The 12,895-nt window shown below is 38.8% G+C and overlaps 1 protein-coding gene across 1 annotated transcript in view; it reads right to left on the bottom strand.

Annotated features, from left to right (window-relative positions):
- Positions 1-12,895, bottom strand: part of ctnnd2b (catenin (cadherin-associated protein), delta 2b) — a 54,050-nt gene that overhangs the window by 40,209 nt on the left and 946 nt on the right. Inside the window, exon 2 of the mRNA XM_061296208.1 lies at positions 11,101-11,213. Coding sequence (XP_061152192.1) covers positions 11,101-11,213 — 113 coding nt within the window. The remainder of the gene's footprint in view (positions 1-11,100; positions 11,214-12,895) is intronic.

Genomic DNA, 12,895 nt, shown 5'->3' with positions numbered 1-12,895 from the left:
TATACACATGCTGAACTCAGTCTGTAGTGTATAATCCATCTATTACTGTGCTGGCATCGTATCTCTTATCAGTGCTGACCACAATGGCCAGTCTTCATGTCAACAGAGCGGCAAGATTATAAAGCCACCAGCAGAGAAAAAAAAAAAAAAGCACAGAAAAGAAAGAAAAGATCCAGACAGATCTTAGGTACTATCAGCAATAATGCTGCCATTGACAATGTCACTTCTTGGATTCGGATTTAAAGCCTGTCGTATTGTGGTTCCTTTGAATTCCTTTCTAGACACAAAAGAATCCAAACTCAAAGGCTTTAGCATTTCTGGATGTAAAAAATAATTTGATTGGAAAATACAGTATTTTGCAATCAAACTGATTTGTAAGAAAAACAATGTATGTCATAGTTACAAAATAAACCCAGATAGGCATGAAGTGAGACATGTGACACCAATACAGAGGAATTACATTGGACTACCGTATTTTCCGCACTATAAGGCGCACCTAAAAACCTCCAATTTTCTCAAAAGCAGACAGTGCGCCTTATCATCAGGTGCGCCTTATATATGGACCAATATCGAGCCACTACAGCAGGCGTGTCCAAAGTCCGGCCCGCGGGCCAAATGTATATATCTTATATATGGACAAAGATTTAAAATGGGCCATTCATTGAAGGTGCGCCTTATAATCCGGTGCGCCTTATAGTGCGGAAAACACGGTAATACTCGAGTCACCACACTCTGTCTTGATCCTCCGAGTACAGCCAACAAAAGCTGCACACCGACCATAACCACATGTACTCGGCCTATGCAATTGCGATGACAGTGGTAATACTTCTCACTCGACAACTCTCCTGCTTTCACTTTGGATGCTATAAGACAGGGTGAACTGTGAAAATTCTGTCATATCCCATTTCCGCCTCATGGCCCTCAAGTACATCATGTTCACTCTGGCGAGCTGGGGAATGCCGGCCTGTCACGGGATATGAAGAACAAAAGTCAACTAAGTGCAGAGAGTCTGAGTGGTAAAAATCCATCCATGATAGGCATGTCAGCAAGTAGCCACAACGCTGGTTTGTGGGATAATTAAACCAGGCAGTATCCATAATGCCACAGCATGTGGTGCACATCTTCAGCATCTTAAGTACATCTCTGATCACCCTCTGAGAAGGAGAGCAGCTGCAAACATTTGTCACTTACGGTTCTAGAGTGAGGTTAAACATAGTAGTGAATGTCTGAAGGGGGTGATTTCAACCTAGAACTGGAGTAAAGCAGCTTTTACGGTGACACTCTATTAAGTGATAGATTTAGAACCGAGCAAGTGAATTGCAATATTTATTGCCAGCAGGATTGGATGGACCTGATTGCCTCGAAGGTTTAATGCTGCAAGACAGTAAAATAAGTGATAAGGAGAAGCTTATTTTCTAACATAGGAATGAAAGTAAGCAGCGGGAGGGAACTCATTACAATGTCGAAATCTGGTGAGCAAAACAAATGTTTTCCAACACAAGCAACAATGAACATTAACATTGTGTCCAATAAACCCACTAATGTGAAAGGCCAGTGACTTCCTGGAACTGTTACTATAGAGCATAGGTGTCAAACTCAAGTCCCGGGGGCCCGATACGGCCCGCCACTTCATTTTATGTGGCCTGCGAAGACAAATTGTGCATCAAATTCGTGCCATTACTAGAATTGCAAATTGTCTTCACTTTTAATAATCTCTCTTTTTTTTTTTTCAAAAATATTTGACCAGTTTTTTACTCGTCTGCTTTGAAAATGAGTTATTTATCAGTTTGTTTTGTAGATTTCACGGTATATAATATGAGGTGCTCATACATTTATTTGGGTTGACAGTCATAATGGCCCTCCGAAAGAAGCTACGACTACAATGCGGCCCGCGAAAAAAAATAGTTTTACACCCCTGCTATAAAGCATAGGTGTCAAACTCAAGGCCCGGGGGCCAGATACAGCCCGCCACTTCATTTTATGTGGCCCGCAAAGACAAATTTTGCATCGACTTTGTATCATTACTAAAATTACAAATGGTCATCACTTTTTAAAAATAGAGCTATTGCTACCAATTTTTATTGCCATTCATCTTTTTAAACCATTTTTTACTAGTTTCTGATTTCAAAACTAGTTATTCATCAGTTTGTTGTGTAGCCTATACTGTATGTATAGAGAAGACGTTGAGAGTCATAAAGGCCGTCTGCGGGAAACTACAACGCAGCCCGAGTTTGACACCCCTGCTATGGAGCTTTTAATCACAATCTGAACTGATGGATGAAAGATCCCAGTGTACGCTGAAATGATATGCTTTATTTTGCTTCACCTGAAGTTCAGCTAATTGCCTATTATGTTGAAACGACTGCTGCCACTTAATGTGTAGTCCTGCTGTAACCCATACTTCAAAAGAGGAGATAATTAAAGCGGTGGAAAATGTCAACAACCTCGCAAGAGTGCTGAACTTGCCGGAAGGGGGAACAGAAGCTGAACCTTTCTGGAATGTTTGTGGTCAAGCCTGAGGATGGCGATAGGTGGTCAATGACCTCGATTCGGTCTTGTTTCAATTTCTTATGAATAACATTTTGAAGGGCATTACAAAAAGTAAAATGTGAACGTGTCAGCATTTGTTTGAAACGACATTTGATCAATTACAGGATAAAGAATTTTGTTGCCCGTGCCCAATGAGTATCATATTGTTGTTGAATGAAGTTAGGTTGCAAACACTTGGCCTTGTTTCTCTAGCTTTGCAGATCCCCTGTATTTTACGTCTCATGGACACGAGTTCCATGTATTATTAAGAAATACTTGTGTCGACATGACATTTGCTTTTTTAATATGCATCACTGAACACCTTCCAGTTGAAGAAGCCAACCACAAGGATAAAGGTAAGGAACTGCTTTCTTTTTTCCCCTAGTTTTTCATTTGGTTGTTTAATATTTTGGGCCTGGAAGTAGTTAACCTGCCCATATCGTCAGAACAAATGTTCTAGGATCACATGCGACACAGACTGTGAGCGAATGAAGCAGAAATCTCCAGTGACCCAAAAAATTGGCCAGTGGGAGGCGGCCATTTTGACATGAAGCCAGAATTTAAATGAGACGCAAGGAGGACATGTTGGTTCTTTGGATGAAAACAACGGAAGGCGAATGGCCCAGGAACATTTAATGACCTGGAGACATCAGAGTTGGAGACTTGTACTGATTTAGAGTATTGTACTGATTTAAAGTATTCATTATCAAGTGTGAGAATCTTAAAGTCATTTTACATTTGCATCAAATTCCCATGTTATCTATTCAGCAGTTATTATCCTTTCTATCCTGAAATGACTTTCTCAGGAATTGTATTGCTAACAGAGCCTTATAGCATGTTTTTATCTGGATAATAAAAAGACATATGGATGGAGACATTGAATCAAACTCCGCAATTCAAGTATTTGAGCCATTGAATTGAAACCGTGACAGTCAATTGTCACGATGCTGGCTTTTAAACTGATTTGCCATGATCTTTGCCCACCCATTTGCACCACAGATCCGCGAAACACACGCGGGGCTGTGAGCCAGGTCGCCTCATCCGTATCGATTTGGCCCGACCAAGCTGCCCAAAAACATGGCAGACTTCCAGAGCTAAATTAAAGAAACATCATTTTAGAGCCAAAATGGCAACACTTGCTGCAGCTGACACACAGGTGTGGCCAGCTTTGAATTTGCCATAACAGTATTAACATAATCAAATACATTATTATTCTCCTGTTTACAACCAACTTGAGTGGTGCAAAGTAGCAAGATAGTCGGAGATGGGCAAAATGAATAAAATAGTCGAATCTTGGCATGCGGGCAACAGTTAAACCCCAAATTATTCATATGCCGGCCAAATTTTTAATTAATGAGGATTCTTTGTTGGATGTGTATCTTCTGGCTAGAAATCCTACAAGAAAATGATAACAGATTGGAAGAAGTGTAGAAGAAAATTATGAGAAATACCAGATAATGGATGGATAATCACGTTTTTCAATCATTCATTACTATGATTATTACAGACAATTCTGCGCAATCAAAAGGATAATCAACTTCTAGCATAATCTCAGTTATTGAGTATTACTGAATATAAAAATGCGTGGCGCTGCTGTTCCAAGATTTGACAAGATCCTGGTGTTGAAGTTGCAAAATGGCCACAATTCACTTCATGAAGATTAGGAACGGAATTAGTGTGTGTGTGAACCTGTAACCTCTGAACTGTGACCCACCGTGGAACCCGACTTTAAAATCTTTGTAAAAAAAACAGTTTAATGTCCAGAGAACTGTTTCAGAGGACAACATTATTTAAGAACTGCGGCCTCTATATTACATGAAGAGTAAAATTAGCTGTCAGAAGATTATATTTCATCTATTTGGTTGCCATTTCCAATAATGTTTACTTTTTCTCTTTGACAAAAAAAACTTTGGGTCTCGCACTAATCCTGTCAAAAGTGGAGGGTTGCATCGTATGATTGCTTTGTATGCTGAAGATATTGTCCGATGCTGTATTTAATCTTGCATACTTTTGAAGAGGCTTCCCTCAGGTCAACATAAAAATACAGAGTGTGCATACGCATGATTAAAATGTGTTTTTGTGCAAATATTCCTCAATGCGTTTGTGTGTTTGCACATGAACCGACTGCTAGAGTAATCTCATTGTTTTTAAGGAGCGAGGGACAGTCACTACTTCATGCCAATAAATCTAAAATCTACACACACAGTGAGAGAGATTGAGATATTAGGCTTATTGAGAGTGTCTGCTCTCACAGTGACTTGGTGGGTGTTTATGTCTTTTCTGTGCCATGGCTTAAAAGAGCGCAACTTCTTTTCTCCTCCTGGCTTATCTTGTTAGTTTGCTTCTCTTGGTCAGCCATCCCCTTTTTTCTCTTTTGTTACCTTCATGCCGCTCTTCTCGGCATTGCTGACTACTAGAGTTTATTAAAAATAGCTTTTCTTACATTGCAGTTGCACATAGTTGTTTTCTTTCGTCTACCTTGCAGTGGAGAAGTTTCGGGTTTGAATCTTATAGCTCAGGCTCACCGATATGGAGTTTACACATTCTGCCCGTGCGATGGTTTACTCAAGGTCTTCGGGTGACTCCCACAGTACATATTGGTGAATTGAACAATGTAACTCGTGTAAATAACCTCACTCGTGACTCTATCATGAATCACCTGTATTGAAAGTGAATGGATATAATGAGTTGTACTAAGTTTATCTTGTTTTTCCTTTTTAACCACTTCACTGGTTCTTTTATATCAAACAAATAATTAGTTTGATATAAAATAACCAGTGAAGTGGATGTAATGAGAATAGTGAATTCAACAAAGAAAAAAAAACTAATCAAATATGATTGAATTATCACTAATATTATTGAGGTTTTATTCATTCTTCTTATTATTATTATTATCATTATGATATGCAATTGAGCGTAGTCAAAATATGGAGTCATGCCCTTATTTTATTATCAACGACGACTACCAGACCTTAGCAAAGTCGTTTACAAAAGGCCATTTACAAACAGAGCAAGTCTTGAAGCTAAGGCTAATATTCATGGTATTTTCACGACACAAAATGAGCATTTTTAAAACACCAATTGGTTCAACCAAAAATTTGCTGGTGTTTTACAAAGCTTTTACACTCTTCTGTACACCAGTGGAGGTTGTGACCTTTTTATAAAAACAGTCAGTGTTGACCAGACAAGTAACGTTAGATCCATTCAGAACAATGGCCTTTAAAAGAGAAGGTGCAATGTGACTCCAGATGACAATGCCCTTTCATTGACGAGAGGCTGGAAAACTCCAAATGCATAACAACCATCTACACATCAAATACAAAAAAGAAAAACCAATCAAGATTTTAGAAATAAACCAAAGATGTCTGGGTTGGTGTGAGTGTTTTATGTTGACTGAGCTGGACATTTTTTCACATGTCAGATGTATTTGCTCATAACAGCGTGAGTTAGCTACAGGCAACTTCATGTTGTTGTTGTTTTGAAACACTGGAGGTCTTCTGACACATTATTCCTTACGCCTTCTGAACAAGTGGGGCCGCCACTTTTGGTAATATTTCACAGATCAAAATTTTCTATTGTAGAAACTTTATATAAGATGAGAGGTCTATTTTTCTTTTTTAACAGTAAAGCAAGAAACCATGCTGCACTAAACATCGAATATGTTTCGGATGCGTTTGGTTCAGTCGGAATGATCTTTAGTGCCATTGCTTTGCTTATACTTTACCATTTGGTCAAGTGGGAACACTCTCATACGAACCCTGGGGTGCTCTAAAGATGCAGTCTGAAACCACTTGAAGAAGGGGCGGGGGGGGGGGGGGCACTCTGTTGCTCTTTGGGTTCACTTGAGCTCAAATGTGAACACTCCATAAAAAAGATACCGACCGGCATTAAAACCCACCAGTTAAATCAAATCGCAATCAAATTGGGATTATATTGCACGTGGAATTAATCATTCAGCCTTATTGTGCCCATATCGTACCTTATATTTGTAGTCTAAACATGATGTGGCTTTTTTTTTTGTAATGCTCAATAACAAAAAAAAAAACACAGCTTCTTGGATTTATCTACTAAATCACTCACATGATGCCATAAAATGCTGCTTTGCAATTTAATCTGTGAGATAAATCATATTTGGTTGCAGCAAAGCTCTACCTATCGGGCATTATAAACAGTGGCTCTACAATAAACTACCTGTATATACGTACATGACTCAGCAAATAAAATGGCAATCATGCTGGGAATACCATCCTTCATTTGTCTCCTGAAAAACAACCTAGAAATGTGCAAATGTAATTTGTCTTTTAACTGTCGTGATGTACAACCAAAAGTCATTATTTACAGTATTACTTCTTTCAAGTTGTCCTCCCAGACGAAAAAAAAATAATCATTTTGCAGATGCTGCAAAGGACGTTGCAGATCATCCCGTCTGCTGGGATGGAAATATAAAAATAAAAATATAAAGCATGTCAGTAAGCAAAAGAGATCAAGGAGGTTATTCACAATAATATTGATTCAGCCTAATATCAGCGTTTTGCTCAACTTAGGGAGACTGATCAAACATTATCTTATTGCTCAGAAGACTGATAATAAAAAATACCTTATTGATCTTCAGAATGTGACTGATTTTGAAAGTCATTTGCATCCACCTGTGTCTTTGTACACATTACACAGGAAAAAAATATAATAATGAATTGTTTGAAAAGCGGCTTCAAAAAGAGGAAAAGACAAAAAAATGAGACAATGAGCCCCCCCCAAAAATGGAACGCTGTATTTAGGAGGCAATATTAGCAGTCCACTACAGTACCAAACCAATTCTGCCTAATCCTGGATCGCATGCAGCATATGCAACACTATGCTTTCTACATGTGTATCAAATAAAAGCAGGAGGAAAAGTACTTTGCAAAGTGCAAACTGGCAATGGAGGTCTCTGGAAAGCGTCTGTGTAATGGCCTTTCTTGATGGGTCGCATTTTCTCTCCAGACAAGTGCTACAGTTACAGCAAATGCTTGCACGCGCACACTTACGCACACGCGCACACACGGCTCAGCAGTCGGACAAGCATGAGGTCCGACTGTGCCGCCATTTACCAGACAAATGTTGCATATATAAACGGCTAAAAGAAGCAGACTTCCACAGGAGGTGTTTGAGTATTTGTTGCGCAATATTCTACGTACTTGCTTCCCCCAGCGGGGTCTTGTCTTTTGGTTAACTTAGGCGGGTGACCAGACATCCTGACAGATGTGTCCATGTCGTACCTTTAAGCCCCTAAAATATGTCCGGGGGAATTTCAAAAATTGTCCAGGATTTTGTTCGACTGCCTCACATGTACAGTACATTGTCAATAGAATTTCCATTTTACTCTATTCCAGGTTTCTCTGTAATTTTTTGGAATTAAGTCATGACCTTTTCCTCAAATCTAGCCACCTTGCTGATTGTGTGTGCGTGTGTATGAGGAGGAAGTAGGCGAGTGCTTACCAGCAAATAGAAACAAAAATGCACGTTTAGGGAGGAATGAAATTGTTTTTGCGTGCTTTTGCCATGGTCGTGATGCATATGAAGCTGAGTGCTTAACATGTAAGGCAGCCACTTAAGTGTCTGTAGCAAATAAAGGTGCCAACAACCTGCAGGCACACATCAATTCAGCCAAGCACAGTAAAGCAGCGGAGAGAGCATCATCCAAAGCCATGGATTTCATTCTGACCAAATTTGAAAGTGTAGCAGAAGGTAGCTATGCTTTTCATACTGTTAAGCACCAGGAAAGCTACAAATTGCAATTGATATATAGACACCTTGTCATTTCCTCCCCAAAAAAAAAACCCACCCCTCGGCGTACTCAAAAATATGAAAAGGTGTCGTCGTTTTCAGCAACCCAAATCTGGTCACCCTAGTTAAGTAAAAGTAAAACTGATATAGCTACTGGGGGGAAAAAAGAAAGGTGGTTGGAAATCCTGAGCAAATAAAAATATGAGACAATCAAGGCAAAGTTGCAATTATCGTAGCATACACAGTGGAATGTTCCTTGAAGTGAAAGTGTCAGCATATGTATCTGTTTTGTGATAAAGTGATAAACACAGAAGGTTTGTGCTTTTTGAAGTGACAAAACAGCAGCAGATGCTGCGGTAGACAATGTGTGACCTGCGGTGACTGATTAAGGCTGGAAACAAAGGCAGAGCTGAAGGACTCATTAGCACCTCAGAAAGTCTTTATCGTGCAGCACACAGCGGAACTGCGGAACCTCCCACACTCGCTCAGCAGCACTTGACACTCATTCATTGTCACTTTTTTTCTTTTTGACTTTGCCAAATGGACGCAGCGCTTTTGGTAGGCTTGAAGCAACCGCTTGATAACTGCATCTCCTCGCTGGCATCGCTCCTCCAGATGTGAGAAGGGAGGTCACCAGCCGAGGAGAGGGCACAAAAGCTTCATGGACGCGAACCCCCGACCCATCATCTGAAGTCAAGGAGAAGCTTCCTCAGCCATGTCCAGCCCCTCACAACATCTCAGGAAGAAACAAGACTCCAGCTATGGACAACAAAACTTCTATTGACATGGGAATCCCCCCCTTCCGAAGATCTCCCACCCGAATCAAAAGCACCATGGGTCAGGTGGAAGGCACTCAACCGCCTAAGAACAGGAAGAGGCAGATCAAAAGCAGCTATGTCCAGATGAGGCTACAAAACCAGCCCAACCTTCTGTGAATGTGGAGAAGAGGACCATACCACTGCCTTGTCTGCCCTCTACTACCCAACCCCTGGAGCTCAAAAGATCTCGCTGAAATGAAGACATGGGAAATCGTCATCTGACTAGCACTTCAAAAAGAAGAAGCGCCTTTATGAGCTGGCCTTCAATCAAGTTTTCATGCTGTGATATTAATTCACACATAGGTGCTAGATGCGGGCGTTTTAGTCTCATTTACTTTTTTTAAATTTAATATTTGATTCTGCCTTTGAGGTAGCGCAAGGGAGTCAGTGGGGGGGGGGGGGGGGCGAATGGTTGATTTATTCAGTTTCCTTGTGCTTCAATGACAGCGATAGAGTCACTTTGCCACGCTCTTTGTAAGAAATCACACTGATTATATGCTTGCCGGAATGGTTACGTGATGATTATGGTCTCTTTAATTATAACTCATATTGATGTTGATAGTGTTTAGGGTTGGACTGACATGGCAGGGGCTCTGAATTTAACATAATTAAATTGCCATTCATAAAAAAAAAAAAAAGAATTGCCATGAAATTTGATGTTGGAAACCACTCAAGAACATTTTGTTTCATTCAAAGTTTCAGTCAAAATATGAAATTATCATATGAATGAAATATAAAATTGGTACAGTTGCTCAAAGTGATCCAAAAGCCAAATATTCGCAAACATGATCATGCTCATTATTTATCTATAGTTAAGTGGCCGAACAGGTATAAAGTTTTGTGTTTGACCATTTCGGAGAATATGAGCGAACAAAAAAAATTTTGTTTTCAAAACCCAGGATTGGAAAACTGTGCATGAACTTCTTTTTACATTTGTGTGACTGCTAAGAATTTGAAATTGCTTCAAATAATTTATCCATGACTTATAATTTATCATTTAATTTTTTTACATGATTTATTTACTATAAATAACATATTTTTGTTCATCTATTTACTCCTCTTACATCCACTGATGCAGAGAATATGTCGGTGCTAGTCTTACAGCGTTTGATACAATCGTTCATAAAATACTGTTGAACAAGTCGGATTAAATGGAACAGTCCAAAAATTGAATGAAAGGAGTTAATATTTGACCATTGGAAGTTTTGAATCCGTTGGGGTCCCTCAAGGGTCAATGCTGGGACCCCTTTAGTTAAGTCTATGTTGGGTCAAATGCTATAATACTTCCATCCATTTTCAGCACTGCTTTTCCTGTTCAACATCACAGAGATCTGGGGCCTATTCCATCTTATTTTACAGTGCCAATATAGAAACAGGCAACCTTTCACACTCATATTCACACCGTCACTGAGTGTCAAACCCTTTAGAAAGAAATCAGACAAATCAGTAATATACAAAAGCTTATTCTGACATTAATTCAGAGTTGCAAGATATATGCTTGCCGCAGAATGTGTTATATTTTGCAAAATTCATAAGTCAGTAAAGCCAAAAAAATATGTAAATTACATGAGAACAGGCTGCTACCTGACATGATGTTCTCTCCAATTCAAATCCAGTGAATTCATTACCACTGATAATGTGCTCAGGTTTCAAAACAAACACTAGAATGTGGCTTTTATAATATGGGTTGGGCATATTGATTTTTTTAAGGCAGGGAAAGACACAGAAATCATATTACTGAATCACCCTATATTTAGATTACGTGTCCAATGTGGAATTGTTCCAGTATAAGACTGTTTTTTTTTTTTTTTAAGATTCATTCTGGACATGAATCAAACAGCAATGCTCTAATATATAAACTGCAGACCTGATGCCCATGTGTGTTCATGGAAGAGGATCTGATGGATTTGACACGCATATAAGCACACACAAGCATCCAAGTGTGTGTGCTTCCACACACATAACACAAACACACACACTGTGCACATACCTGATGCTCGTCATGCTTCCAGCCTCAGAGCCAAGCTTGCATCTCTCCAGCTGACTGGCAACAATCTGTCGTTCGGCTTCGAGTTCCCTGGTGAGACGTTCAAACTGCAACTCCTGGAGAGAGACGGAGAGAGTTGGGGAATGTGTCAAAATTGTTCTATTTACACTCACGATCTATTTTATTTTGGATGCATCACACTTGTATAATTGTGAAATAGATTCGGCCGTCTGGTGGGAAAACACTACATATTTTGACACTTGTATTTTGGGAGAGTTTGTAAAATTCTTCTTATCGGTAAATGGCAAATATACATCATGCAGAAAAAACATTTGCCTCTTTTTCTAACAAAAAGGATATATTACAAAAAAAGTCTTTATAGCTCGGTATATCCAAAACATGGAAAAAAAAAAAAAATCGAATAAAATAAACAAACAAGCTCTTTAACTTATAAATATTTAACATTAAATGTGTTTTATTAGGCCTTGCAGAATACACTCTTTGAACCTCTAACCCGTGTTAATTGGTTTCATTTGTTTTAATGCAATGTCTCATTGAAGTATTTACCAAATTAGTATGTAATTTGGACTAAAGTGACAAATCAATGTGTGTGTCCGTGCGTGCATGTGCGTGTTTCGGTGGTTCTGGAAAAAAACTGTGGAGGTGGCAATTCTGCCGGTTGAGGATAATGTGTACATGGAACATAAAGTTTAGTCTTAAACCTGATTATAATGTCAGATGTAGAAATCATGATGGCTAATTTAACATATCCAATATACCCAAATTATGCAAAACACTTCCTGGTTGTCACATTTCCCCAAAGAGCATGCAATGCCTGCAGTGTGGTTTAAGATTAGAATTTTGATTATCAAATTGGTTCATGACAGTCTAGTAGTGGGATTCCACATAATTAATCATGTCACAATTTTTATTCAATCTGTATGCTTTAAAGAACACTTGTCCGTGGGTATAATCATAAATCCAAAGTTTAGTTTATATTGCCTTAACAGGCAGGCTATGTATTTTTTTTATTTTAGGGATGATAAAATGAGACCCATAAATTCATATATATATATATATATATATATATATATATATATATATATATATATATATATATATATATATATATACATATATATACACACACTTTTTTTTCTCACATATATATGGGACACCCTGTAAAATATTTATTCCCATAGAACCTTACATATAGAAAGAAGAATGTGTACTAATGTAGGGATACATATGCACATGTCACATGGCTAAAATAACAATCTAAGACATAATGAGCACATTTGGTTTTGCTCCTTCATCGGAGGGGGATGATGATGATGAATCTCATTAATCTACTGGAGTTTATACACCCGAGGCACCTTTAGTCTCTCTTCCAGACTGATACAATGTGATTAGAAGAAATTATTGCTAGAGTCAATAACATAACACGTTCACGGCCGACTTCCTCTGTAATTGTCCATTTTCCCATTTTTAGTAGCAACCACACGCAAATACACATTTAAATCTATTAGCATTCATTTAAAAACACAATTTCCATGCATAGTCGAACAACAATGCTTATATTGTATGAAGTTACCCTTGAGGAACACTGGAGGACTACACGATGATGTGGGATTAGAAACGCCATGTCTGCTATATTCAGTTGGAGAGGAAAATGTTAACGCACAGCAGACTTGACGTTAACATGCTGCACCACACACACACACACATACACAGATGGGCATACACATGCTGCTGAAGTTGCTCAATTGCAAACCCCATTTACCGGAAAGGACGACAT

This window comes from Syngnathus typhle, linkage group LG13 (assembly GCF_033458585.1).
Source record: "Syngnathus typhle isolate RoL2023-S1 ecotype Sweden linkage group LG13, RoL_Styp_1.0, whole genome shotgun sequence".
In the NCBI taxonomy this organism is placed as follows: Eukaryota; Metazoa; Chordata; class Actinopteri; order Syngnathiformes; family Syngnathidae; genus Syngnathus; species Syngnathus typhle.
This window is presented reverse-complemented; position numbering and strand designations above follow the sequence as displayed.